Consider the following 13277-nt stretch of genomic DNA (forward strand, 5'->3'; position numbering starts at 1 on the left):
TGCAAATTATCTTTTTTTAGCTTTGGCAAAATTTACTTTTTCAATTATCTTTTCCTTTGGCCCATAGTAAAATTCAGTTTCATTTCTTGACCACACATCAGCCAGTCTTCATTAAGGTAACTTGGAATATGCTTCATGATATAGAAAGAACCAGCAATCCTATTTTTTAAATTCTTACAAATAGTCATCAAAGAATTCAATGACTTTAATAGTTGAAGACTTCTCCATTCAGATGTTTCCCCAGAAAGGGAGTTGGTGGTGAGTTTATCTGGCAACTTTAAGTGGGTTTTGGCTCAAATGTGAAAGAGCTTTGTATAGAAGATGAACCTTTGTGGAAGATGCTGGAGTCTGGATGTATCTTTTAAAGCGTGGATGCTAGATTGCTGAGCTGTGCTTGGGGTGATTGTTCAGTTATGGTTTAGAACACTCATCATTTGCTATGAACATAGGGAAAAGCAAGTTTGGGAAGAAGTAAATTATCATTATGAAGAAACTGACATACAGTACCTTGTGTAAAAACTAAAAAATTTAGTTCCAAATACTTGACTTACACTGTTGCTATTCTACTTCATGCAACTCTAGTCACCTCTTCCTAAGTCAGTGGGGCTCGAAGGTGGTAAATCTTTCTTGCTGCATAGCCAAGTTGTCTGTTTCTGTGCTGTGTATCTGTCAGTGGTTCAGAGCTCTAGCCCGGGAGGAGGAGGCGGCGGCGGTGGGGGAGAAGAGGAGGACAGTCAGCAGGAATCTGAAACTCCCGATCCAAGTGGAGGCTTCCGAGGAACAATGGAAGCAGACCGAGGAATGGAAGGTTTAGTCAGTCCCACGGAGGCCATGGGGATCAGTAGTGGGGCCAGCAGCTCCTGTCCTGGCTGGCTTCGAAAGGTAATTCCTTTGGTAGAGGTACCTTAAATAAAATATTAGATCCTTTGCAGGGACTGGAAAGGAGTTGTCAGAATCTTTCAGTTTCCCATGTCCTGTTCGAGTGTTTTGTAGCAGGCACCTGGGTTTCTCATTTCTACCTGGAACAGAATCACCAAATCTTGAATCATTTTTTCTTCCTGACAAGAACAGATGCAAAATGTTCTCATACCTGTATTACTTAAATGAATGTAAATTAATACAGGCAGTTTTTGTAATACATGTGTGCAAAGATTAAGCTTATGGTTTTGTACTGTGATTTGGGACAATTGGAATGCTTACAATAGAGAAATGGATTATGCAAGTTGAAGTGCAGACAGTAAAAATGTTGGAGTAAATTTATTTATATGGAAAAGTTGGTTATAGCATATGGCTGTGCATAGAAAGATGGAGTAACACCTGTGCAGTAAGATCCCATTCTTTTAGCAAATATGTAATGCATAGAAAAATGTCTACTGTGAAGACTATACTAATTATTTTAACAGCAGTTATCTGTGAGTGATGGAATTGCTGGTGATTTTTATCATCCCCCTTTGCCCATCTGTATTTTCTCATTTTCTACAGTGAACATTTATAGTTTGTGAAATTTTAAATTATTTTACCAAAATGATCAAATCTATATATTTACAGCTCCCTTTATAATAACTTGATAGCTGTACAGGGAGTCTGAATGGAGGAAGCAGTACACTGTACTATCTGAAGCATCAGCCTCAGCCTTTAGAAGCCTGGCAATTGGCCTCGCTACCATCACCTTAGAGCGTCCCAAGTCACTGACTCGCCTACACAGAATAAGTGTGTTGGGGAAGCATGTCAGGCACTCCAGACTCTGTTCTTGAAGTTAAATTCCTATCACTGTAACTCCTCTGAGGAAGGGCTGACAGGTTGTGGACAGGTAGGGAGAGCTGTGTCATAACCACAAGTGTCCTGGCCCACTAGAGGGTGCTGATGTCACAATAGAGTGAAAGCTTATAGCAAGAAGGAAGTTTGAGATAAAGTAAATGGCTCAGACAGAACTGATGAGATTCTCTCTATATACATAGGAGCTGGAAAATGCAGAATTCATCCCCATGCCTGACAGCCCGTCTCCCCTAAGTGCAGTTTTTCCAGAATCTGAGAAAGATACCCTGCCCTATGAAGAGCTGCAAGGACTCAAAGTGGCCTCTGAGGCGCCTTCAGAACACAAGCCCCCAGTAGGTGCCTGGGTAACTGAGCTTTTTGCCTTTGAATCTCAACTAGGTACAGTGGCTGCAAGCTCCACCCAGCTCTCTTGGCCTCACTGTCTCCTCCTCTGGTTTCTTTGGTCTCCGGCTGCTCTGTATCAGTTCATGATGCTGTCTATTTGATAGTGTTTAAAGCCTCTACTGAAGGGTAAACTGAGTTGTCTTGGAAAAAATGTTCACTCTTTCACATTGCTGACAGACAGACACTTTTCTATAGCAGAGAACTGTCTTTCTTTTCTTTCTGCCTCAAAAGTACCAACATTGAAATTCCAAAATTCAAATCCAATTTTTCACGATACTGGTAGGGTTGGTTGGAGGCTTTAAATACAAGGTTGGGCAAAAGTAGATTTATAGTTGTGAGTACGTGAAGCACAGAGTATGTTCTTGAAATATTTAATAGTTATTGTATTATTTTCCATACAAACAACTGTAAGCCTATTTTTGCCCAACCCTGTATAAGAAATAATGCTTAGGTCCAACACATGTCATGAATACCTAACCTTGATAGAAATTAAATTGTGGTAAATACCTCAGTAAAACTGTAAACCAGGGGTCATCAAACATTTTGGGCCACACTGTAATTATTTAAGGCTTTGTGACCATATGTAGTCTCTTTAGCAGCTATGCCACTCTGACATTAGCAACCATAGATAATACATAATGAGTATGCTTGTATTCCAATAAACTTTACAAAAACAGGCAGTAGTAGTGATTTGGCCTATGGACTGTCTTATGCTATAAACAGGGTACAATAGAAGAAGGGAGAAAAGTTGAGACTAGCAAAATTGAAAAGCTCCCCAAAAGAGGTAATGCAACCTTTGAAACTTTAAGGTAAACCTCTGTCAGTTAGTCTTGAATTGTTTTAGGAATCCTGTTTACTGAACACCTCTCACATCTCTTCTAAGTGTGATCCGCTACATTTCATGCATATTGACCCTTTGGATCACAGTTTCCTCACTGTGATTCGAAAGACTTGTTCCAAACTAAATTATGCTTCCCCACCTCAGCATTTTATTTGTTTGTTTATTTTTAATCCTCACCCAAGGATATTTTAGAAAAAGAGAGAAACATCGATGTGAAAGAGAAACATAGATTGGTTGCCTCCCGTATGCACCCTGACTAGAGATCGAACCCACAACCTGGGTATGTGCCCTGAATGGGAATCAAAACAGCACCCTTTTCAGTATGGCACGGCGCTCCAACCAACTGAGCCACACTGACCAAGCCCCATTCCAGCATTTTAAATGGGAAGATATCAGTACACTTTAAAACATTTTCACAAAGTCTTCCAAAATAGATGATTGGTTTTTTTTACCTTAGCATAATGGAGACTGAGGCAGAGTTCTCTTGCCCTACTATGTTAGGGCCAGGTGCTCTTGTAATCCTGGCTGTTTTCTGTTTCTCTTGCATGAACTTCATGTGTATATGTTTTATTATATATTTTTAAATATCTTTTTATTGATTTCAGAGAGAGAAAGAGAGAGGGAGAGAGAGATGGAAACATCAATGATGAGAAAGAATCATTGATCAGCTGCCTCTTTCACACCCCGCTCTGGTGATCAAGCCCGAGACCCGGGCATGTACCCCAGCATGAATCGAACCGTGACCTCCTGGTTCATGGGCCGATGTTCAACCACTGAGCCACACCAGCCGGGCCTTATCTTATTATTTTTAAAGTAAAATCTGGTAGCACTTAGAGGAAATTTAGATTGGGGAGCTGTGGCATCCAGGCAGAACCTCCTGTGACCTCTCTCTCTCCACTCTTTAGCCACCTCGGCTGAATCCTGCAGGAACATGTGCTGGGAAGGGAACACCGTTGATTCCTCCTCCCTGTGCCTGCAGCACTCTGCAGGTAGAGGTTGAGAGATTGCAGGGTCTGGTGTTAAAGTGTCTGGCTGAACAACAGAAGCTCCAGCAAGAAAACCTCCAGATTTTTACCCAGCTACAGAAGCTGAACAAGAAGTTGGAAGGAGGGCAACAGGTAAAAGCATTAAAAGAATAATTCAATTTCAGAGTCTGTTTTTGAAGAATCACAGAAACAAAATTCCAAGGGCCAACATATACTTACTCTTTTGTAAGTGCTTACCTTTTAATGATGTAACTTTTTGAATGAATTCCAGAAGCCCTGAGCCTGGTTCAAGCACCTGGATTGAATGATTTTTTATCACCTAACTTCCAGTGTTTTTTGTTAGTCTTTGTTTTTTCTTTTCCTTCTTATGAAAATTTTTAAATATGACAGTTCAGTGAACACCCATATATTCACCATCTAGATTCAACAATAGTTAACATGTTGCCTTATTAGTTTCGTGTGTGTGTGTGTGTGTGTGTGTGTGTGTGTTTAGAATGTGTATGTATTTATTTTGATTTTGATAAATCATTTTCAAGTAAATTATAAAAGTCATGAGATAGCCTAAATTCTTTCTTAAACGTATCCAAAAATGAAGACATTCATTCTCTTGGATAACCACAATACCATTATCACACTTAACAAAATTAACACTAATTATCTCAATTCTTATTCAGTATCCAATTGATACTCAAATTTTTCCAGTTTTCCCACAGAAGTGTCCTTAACTGTTTTTATCAGACCAGAATCCAGTCAAAAACCCCACATCACATTGTTATGTCTCTTGTTTCTCTTAATCTAGAGAATTCCCTTCACCACCATCACTTTTTTCCCCCCCATGGCGACTTGAAGAAACAGGGTCAGTTGTTTAACAGAATGTCCCACATTTCTGGATTTGTCTTGTTTTCTTGGGGCATTGCTTAACTTGTTCTTTTGTCATCCTGTCATTTCTGTAAACTGGAAGTTAGGTGCAAGACACAATTAAATTTAAGTTAAACTTAACCCGCAACCTTTTGGTATGCAGGATGATGCTTCAACCAACTGAGCCACACCAGCCAGAGCTTAAGTTAAACATTTTTTGTAAAAATCCCTCCCTCACAGGTGATGCTGCATGCATTGTTTTTAATGAGCCATAGTACAGCGTGAACTAGGATAGGGAAATATGGTTCAGTCCGTGGCTTTGCTATTTAACAACTTTTTGTGTTTGGACAAATTACTTTGTTTTAATAAGCCCTAGTTTCTCACCTAAGAAAATAATACCACCTAGTTTGTATGGTTGTTTTGAGGATTAAATGAAATAATGTCTATGAAAATGCTTTGGAAAGTAATGCTTACTAGAGATAAGCATGGGGGGATTGGCAGCTATAGCCGACTGGAGGGTGGTTTGCCTAGGCCTTCTCCGTTTTTAAACTGAGAGTTCTGAATCCCAGAAAATCCTGCTGTCTGCAACAAACCAGGACAGTTTGCCTCCTACCTGCAGCAAATGTAAAGGGTAGCCTTTACCTAAGGGAGTTCTGTGAACTTCTCACAATACTCTGGCCACAAATCCCTAGAGTTTGACATTGAAAATCTAGTCCTGAACTGCCATGATAGGTAGCAGTAGTGTTAATGTGGAACTGTGTTTTATCTGGACAGATGGGAATGCATTCCAAAGGAACTCAGACGGCAAAGGAAGAGATGGAAATGGATCCAAAGCCTGACTTAGATTCAGATTCCTGGTGCCTCCTGGGAACAGATTCCTGTCGACCACCCAGCCTCTAGTCTCCTGAGCCTATGTAGCCTCCAGGAAACTGGGATCCAGAGAACTTCACAGCACACTTACTGAATGCAGAGCGCGCTTTCCTGGCTTTGTTCACTTGCAGACAAGGAGCGAAGGCGGAGGCTCTGAAGCACTTTCCACATACACTTGGAGAGTGGCATTGCCTATTAGATAGGATCTAGGAGTGGTTTTGTTTTGGAGAATGGAAGGGCCCCGTGGCCCTGGCTTGGTCCTCAGTGACTGCCATAGCAACAGCAGCTCTGTACCTCATCTGGTGATCCCACCTTTGAAGAGGAGACACAATGCTCACCTTAATTTTGCTGGTAGCAGCTTACATCCCATTTATCATTTTCACCGTTAATTGGAAGCTGCCTTGGAAATTCAATACCAGGCATTGCACCTCTGGGTGGAGGAGGGAAAAGTGTGAAGCTGGAGTGGGCTGGAACCAGGTGGGGCCCCCCCAGGGTCATCTGTAGAGAGGTGAAGTGCTCTGAGCCCTCTCAGGAGTCCTGAGTCCAGGAAAGACTGGTGGAGTCAGTCTCTTGGGCCAGTTTTCAGAAAGTTCAGTTACATCGTGCAGCTCAGTGCTTTAGGAGGAAAAATGGGCTTCAATTGCTTTTCCTCTGAGGTTGATTGGAATTTCTTTGGTGAGGAGTAGAGAAAGAAGGGCAGGTCCCTCCTCATCACACAGCTGGAGTGTCCAGCTGTGGCCAGTGCAGGGTGGGCTTTCCTAGCTTTGGAAGATGCCTCTGAGAGATGAGGTGGCTTGTAGAGAATTGAGCCAGTCGGGCAGTAGGAGTGGCCTTAAGAGAAAACCATGAGGGACAGGAAGTCCTCTAGCTGCCTCTGCTTGCATGTTTGAGAGGCCAGCAGTGACAGTCTTCCGTCCAGGCGGCCTCTTATGCCTCTGCCTTCATGGCTCTTACGGTTCTGATCTTGACATCAGCAGCCCCATCCACTCCTTTTCTATATGTCTAGTCAGTATTTTCTCCCCTTTGGTGTTTATGACGCCGTTATCAGTGAATCTGTATCACCTTTCATACTTAAGTGGCCCAAAGCCAGCCCCCAAACCTGGTAGTCCCTGAAGCCTAACAGAACAGGTAGAGCCTGCCAAGTGAAAGGAATTTGGCTGAGCTCCCTTCTAATCCTGTAGTCATGTCCTTATAGACCGGAGCAAGCTGGCTTTCCCAAAGAAGGTGCCCTAGAGCGTTCGATGATTTTCCGTAGGGTGTGAGCTTGGTATCTCCACCTAGCCTTGTGAAAGGTTCACGGGCCGCCTTGGACCGCCTTGAAGAGTTTCACATCCTACCTTCCTAGAAACAGCTACATTGTTTTATTTCCTTTTCCCTAAACCAAAACATAAATGTTTGATGTCTATTTAATATTTTGGAAGGATCTGTGCAATGGAAATGTTGTCATTTCCCTGAAACTGATGATGGAAAGGCTGATGTTCCAGGAAAACCCCATAGCTGGGATGGGCAACTCTGTCCAATGGGATCTTCTTTGGTCTGATGTTCCCATTGTTTTCTCAGTTCTGGGAAGCCTAGTGCAATGGCACTAATGTAATCACTGAAGCCTTTTCTTAAAATAAGGGAAGGGGCCAACCCTGGATTAAGCTACAAATTCTAGGGACTTGGGGGTTTGCTATACACCCTAATAATGGGTTTGGTTCACCATGTAAACGCAACTTTGATTTTTTTAAAGGACTGACTGGCCTTTCACATTCTTGTGTCCCTCATGCTTATCATCTCAGCAGGCCTGAGAGGCAGGGTCAGTTTGGGTGTTAATCATGAGTGTTGCTTCTGCTATGGATCTGAGGAACATGGGATGTTGCTGAGACTGGGGGATGGAAGTGAGCATTGAAGAGAGGGTAAGACCCCTGTCCTTGTTCCGGAGTTACTCTCTAGCAGTGGAATGCTGTGGTCATTTTCTCTAGCGTGTTCCCTTGGGAAACCTAGGTTTGCTATGAATCTGGCTGAGAATCTAAATTCTGTGCCTTAGAAACAATTTGCACTTTCCCAAATTGTGCCTGGGACAGCCGTATTTTCTCCACCAAACAGCTATGCAAACAGAAACCAGTTCAAAGGTGGCAGCCATGCTTAGATAAAAAGTGAAAAGTGAGGTAGCAGAAATGTCTTTGAATGGTTTTCTGTAATTCTCTACTTCTCTATACAGTGCTAGGTGTTTTAAGTTTTCCGTAGTATTGCTTTTGAGTTACAGTATAACCTGAGTTATTCCTCTGCTCTGACATTGTTGCTGAAGAACTAGCTTATTGTTGGCCCGATGTTTGAAAGGCTGAGGGTGGAGTGGTTTGGCATTTCTATTTTAAATAAACATTTAAACTGTCAATCAGTGCTATGCCTTAGTAAGTCTGTGCATGGACATTGTCACTGGGGATAAAACACTCAGATTCCAGGCCTTTGTGAAACTTTTAATTCAGTGGTAACAGAAACAATGCAAGGGACATTTGCACAGAAATAATCTTTTCCTCCTTCCAATTCCTTGCTAACAGAACCATTTCTGCTATTACAGCTCCCCTTCCACCCCCAACCCCACCCCCTACCCCAAAAAAACCTTCTGAAATACTGTGCTAAAGTGCAGAGGGAGAATAAAATAAGCCATTAGAGGAGGAAGAATCACTTCTTGTACTTGCCTCCCTGATCACAGTGGCTTTTTCAAGTGATAATGCCATTTATGTTTATAAAACTGGTTTCCCTCAAAGAGGGTGAACTGTATTTTGGTCTCCCTGGCATAGCACAGCCACGTTACAACTTCTCTTGGCTGAGCATTTCACTAGAGTAAAGCAAAAGCAGCCTTAAACTCACATTTCATTTGGTTTGCCATGTATTTGGAAACATTCATAATAGACCAACTCTGGAGCAAAGATGTAAATAAATTCTTTCAAAAAAGTATCCCTGGGCCTATAAAGTATTATTCATGATAGTGTCAGGGCAGAGTGGGCCGTAGCCAGGGCTACAAAACATGTTCCTCCCTACTGCAAAGCCAAAAATCACTTATTGCTTCGATAACTAACTATGGAAATAAACATACTGATCACTAAACTTCATAGAGTCGTAACATTTGGGAGAAAAACGCTATCACATCTCAGCTACCTCCTGTGCAGTTGTGAAGTGGTAAATTGATGACAAAAAAAAAAAAAATGCTGGCCCAAAGGTACTATGCTGCCTTAAATACACCACTGTTAAGCAGCACTGTGTTACCATGTCTGCACACAGTGAGTTAACTATGAGATTTTTCCCACTGCTTAACCTTTGAACTTTATAACATTTACATGCACTAAAGGTTCTTGGATGAAGTAGTATAATACATAGACTAACAAGCAGCATTGATTTCTCCACGCATCATTCTCTGCTACCCAGGAAGAGACTTAGAAAAAGGTTGCCAACCTCTTCCCAAAGATCAGTTCAAGCTAAATTTAAAAGACTGACATAATCAAGGCCTAAGCATGTTGCGATTGAAGGGAACATTAAGACATTGACTATTGTTTTATTTCTCTAGCAACATAGTGAATAACTGCTTCCTGTGTCTCTAGACAGCACCCTGCCCCCTACACACAAACACACTTTATTCTCCCCGGAGGGCCCTGATCTGTGACCTTAATAATCATGCAGGGATCCCCAGCCCAGTGCCTGTGGGGCCAGGCAGATAAGGCACATAAGTGGGCCTGTGGTGATCTGAATGCTCTCCCCTGTCAAGGAGCAATTGGTTCTGAGCCTCATTCAATTAGTGCCATGCAGTGTGGCTGGCCTGGTCTTTCCAGAACTTCTAGTTATGTAAGAGATGCTCCATATCCCAGTTTGTAAATGCCAGGTTATATCGTTAGTGCTGTGCCAGCAAATAAACTGTGGGGCAAGCAGTCCACAGGCCACCACTTAGTAACGTTGGCCACGGCCCATTTTTGCCATCTATTGTTTTTACCATCAAGTATGAAACAAAGTGGACCTTGTTAAACTTGCCTGGGGAATGTCATAGTTGGATTAAATATCCACTGTGTATGTGAGGCTTCTTTAAGTGGCCAACTGAAAGCCCTGTTACGTGATACTTTTTTCTTTGCAACAGTTAAAAGCATAAAACAAGTCAATATATGCTATTTTTAAAATATGTGATTTTTTTTCCAGCCTAATGTCCTGTAGCTTCACAGCTAGAGTCTTAAACTCACATTTCAAAGGGATTTGATCTGTTAGCCCCGCCACGCAGCGGAAGCTGCAGTGGAGATGAAACAGGAGTGAGTGGCCATCTGTTGTTTAAGTAAAATACGGTTTTGTTGTGTGCCTAGTCCTCTCTGCCCAGGTCAGGTTGGGTGACTTTTTTACAGTATTTTAAACTAATAATTGGAGTGAATGCTCTCAGGACAATAACCCTACTGGTATTTCAGGTCTATTATACTAGCTTCATCCTATCAGAGCTGATACTACTCTGTCAGATACACCTCATCACTGCTCCCACTTGGCAAGTTGAGGGCTCATTTGTTTAATTTTAAATCCCACAAACCCATTTATCGAGGGTCTAATTATAAAGGTTCCTTGCACTAGGCATGATTCTGCACAGAGAAAATGAAAAACATCTGGTACCTTTTCCTTCAAAGTTTGCTTTCTAAAAAAGAAGTTGCCTGTGGGTAGTATTGTCAGCGGGGACAAGTACATAGCAATGTACAGCTTGCTTTGATGGTACATTTTGCTGCTTCATTTGAAATGCCATCCATCCAACTTACCAACCTCATTTGAAAGCAGAGTGCTAGCAATAGCTGAAGCTGAAGTTTCCTCCCTTTTGACACTGGAAAAGAACAACTACAGAGACATACAGTGTGTTTTCCCCCATCCCTACCTGTGACGTAGATGAAAATGAGGTTCCCTTTACGACACAGTACACCATAGGGAGGGTTTAGGGCAGCCGTGGGCAAACTACGGCCCGTTTGAAATGAATAAAACTAAAAAAATAAAAAAAAAAAGACCGTACCCTTTTATGTAATGATGTTTACTTTGAATTTATATTAGTTCACACAAACACTCCATCCATGCTTTCGTTCCGGCCCTCCGGTCCAGTTTAAGAACCCATTGTGGCCCTCAGAGTCAAAAAGTTTGCCCACCCCTGGTTTAGGATGTATTGGCACCTTAACCTTACATACTTGTATTGGTTTTTAGCCAGGACCATGCACCAGGGAGGTCACGGACAGACTTCCATTTGCCTTACAACAAAATCGTATTATCTTTTATGAGATATCATCTGGGTGACCTAGGTCCTCTGACACCAACTCATCTGAATGAGCCAACTTCTCGCAAGAATGAGAAGAGTTAACAGGAGCCACAGACAAACATGCAGAGGCAGTGGCAAGAAGGCCAAGCAGATGCAGGCACTTAGCTAGCACAAACCACAAGCCAGCTCGTGAGAAGACAGCTTTAATGTGGCCTGCTCGCCACTCTTAACTGTCTTCACCCATCAGTTCTTAGGGCAGTAACAGGCACACCAGCCTGAGGTGGGAGGCTGAGACTTCCTTCTGCCTCCTGCTGCTAGCAATGGGTTTCTCCTCCCTGATTTCAGCTCTGCAGGCTGATCTGGGAGATGTATAAAATCTAGTTCTTCCTGCTTTGCATCAAATCATTCTACTCCTACCTACTGCTCAAGAGAAGCCGAGCTTCCTGGAACGACTGAGGAGGTTTCCGCTGTTGTCTGCTCAACTGGAATGCTTCCTTGGAGGCAGAGGACGGTTCTTGATGGTCTTGCACTTGGGAATGTGCCGCTCAGCCACCTTGGGAGCAAAGTGACGGCTACAGTGAGGACACTGAATATAGTCTGGATTTTCTGCAGGTGGGATGGGAGGCAAGTCTGAGGGGTTTCCACCTCTGGCAATCACCCGCTGGACCTCTCGAGCCTGGCGGAGGGTACGGATGAAGGATTCATGCTTCTGTCTCCAGTTGCTCTTCCGTGGAGCTTCAGCCTAGAAGTAGAAGGCAGACCAGTCATTCAACGTGGCATTTATCTCACCTCCCGAGTCTCCACCAGAATGACGGTAAGGAAATGGCTCAATCCTGACTGGCCTGCGTGGAGGCGCTTACACTGTGGGCCTGCAAAGGGGATGAGTCCCGAGACCTGGAGAGCCTCGGGCTAGAAAGTGCCAGGACCCAGGGCTGCTATCCCACCCTGCACACCCACCCCCTCACAGGAGAACAGGAGTTTATTCTCTGGAGACATTGAACCCGACAGGTGTCAGATTCACGAAATCCAGGCACAGGGGGGAAAAGGTGAATCTTGGGGCTGAAAACAGGGAGCAAGTACAAGTGTTCATGATGAGCTGCAGAACTGTCAGCCTCCTTCCCTCACTTGGCTCCCTGGGTGCCAAACACATGGGCACCTTCACTGAAGGGTTCGCATGCCAAGCAGGCAAGAGAAAAGCCATCAGACACTGGCCCTGGGGGACGGCAATTAAAAGGCTCACTGTTTGATAACCCTAATATGAAGGTCCTTAGTCAACAAGCCCACTTAAGCTTAAATATGAAATGGACAGCCAAGTATTACCAGATATTTGAGTAAGACAAACATGAGTATACAAGCAAACACACACACTCAGGAAGCAGCAATAAAGCAGGTACCAGGAAAAAACATTTTTTAAATGAAAAACCATAGTACCAACAAAGAAGTTATTAGAAGAAATTGTGACCATAAAACAGGAAGAATATATACACTATGGAAAAGGAACAAAGCCCAGAAAGGCCTGGCAGGTGTGGCTCAGTTGGTTGGGCATCATCCCATGTACCAAGAGGTCACCTGTTCAATTCCTGGTCAGGGATCAATTCCCAGTAGGGGACATGCAGGTAGCAGCCGATCAATGTTTCTCTCTCATCAATGTTTCTCCCTCTCCCTTCCACTCTATATAAAAATCAGTATCAATGTTTTAGAACTTTTATAAATTAAAACTGATAGCAGAAAATAAAAATGTTACAAAATAATGTCAAGATTATGCAGAATGGGAAAGATCAAGATATCAAGATGGAAAGTAGAAAATATAATATTAAAAAAATTAGAAACTCAGTCCAGGAAGTCCAACATCTGGCCAATACGCATTCCAAAAACAAACAAACAAAAAACACAAAGAAGGCAAGAGGAGGAAATTATTAAAGAAATAATACTATAAACATTCCTAGAGTTAAATGTCACTACTCTTAAGATTGAAATAGCTTATCAAGTATCCAACATAATCATTATAAAACCAGAATTTCAGAATTTAAAATCCTGTTAGATTTTCGAAAAATAAAAAAAGGATGATTTCCTATAATGGAGCAAAAATCAAAATGGCATCAGATTTCTCAACAGTAACATTGGATGCTGAATACTAGTGGGAAAATGCCTTCAAAAATCTGAACAGAAACTCATTTTCCATCAAGAAATCTCTACCTGGCCAAGCATCAATCAAATTATAAGGCTATGACATAGATATTTTCATTCATTCCAAGACAAAAATATGTGTCCCATGCATCTTTCTTAGTAAACTCCCACAAGGAAAGAAGTATAGCAAGAA

At 42.4% G+C, this 13277-nt stretch overlaps 2 protein-coding genes across 6 annotated transcripts in view; one reads left to right on the top strand and one right to left on the bottom strand.

Moving 5' to 3' along the window:
- The window catches only part of NEK9 (NIMA related kinase 9), a 37501-nt gene extending 29409 nt beyond the window's left edge, over positions 1-8092 (top strand). Inside the window, exons 19-22 of one of the 2 annotated variants that reach the window (XM_059690105.1) lie at positions 674-882; positions 1959-2120; positions 3907-4119; positions 5620-8092. In XM_059690105.1, coding sequence (XP_059546088.1) covers positions 674-882; positions 1959-2120; positions 3907-4119; positions 5620-5745 — 710 coding nt within the window. In that variant the 3' untranslated portion in view covers positions 5746-8092. The remainder of the gene's footprint in view (positions 1-673; positions 883-1958; positions 2121-3906; positions 4120-5619) is intronic. The other variant, XM_059690094.1, reaches the window with a different exon arrangement.
- The window catches only part of ZC2HC1C (zinc finger C2HC-type containing 1C), a 45174-nt gene that overhangs the window by 26624 nt on the left and 5273 nt on the right, over positions 1-13277 (bottom strand). For 3 of the 4 annotated variants that reach the window (XM_059690134.1, XM_059690125.1, XM_059690117.1), the window contains exon 3: positions 10861-11699. The exons of the other annotated variant lie outside the window; for it this stretch is intronic. In XM_059690134.1, coding sequence (XP_059546117.1) covers positions 11436-11699 — 264 coding nt within the window. In that variant the 3' untranslated portion in view covers positions 10861-11435. Of the gene's footprint in view, positions 1-10860; positions 11700-13277 lie in introns of those variants that run through there. 4 annotated transcript variants of the gene reach the window in all.

Source organism: Myotis daubentonii, chromosome 1, assembly GCF_963259705.1.
Source record: "Myotis daubentonii chromosome 1, mMyoDau2.1, whole genome shotgun sequence".
Taxonomy (NCBI): domain Eukaryota; kingdom Metazoa; phylum Chordata; class Mammalia; order Chiroptera; family Vespertilionidae; genus Myotis; species Myotis daubentonii.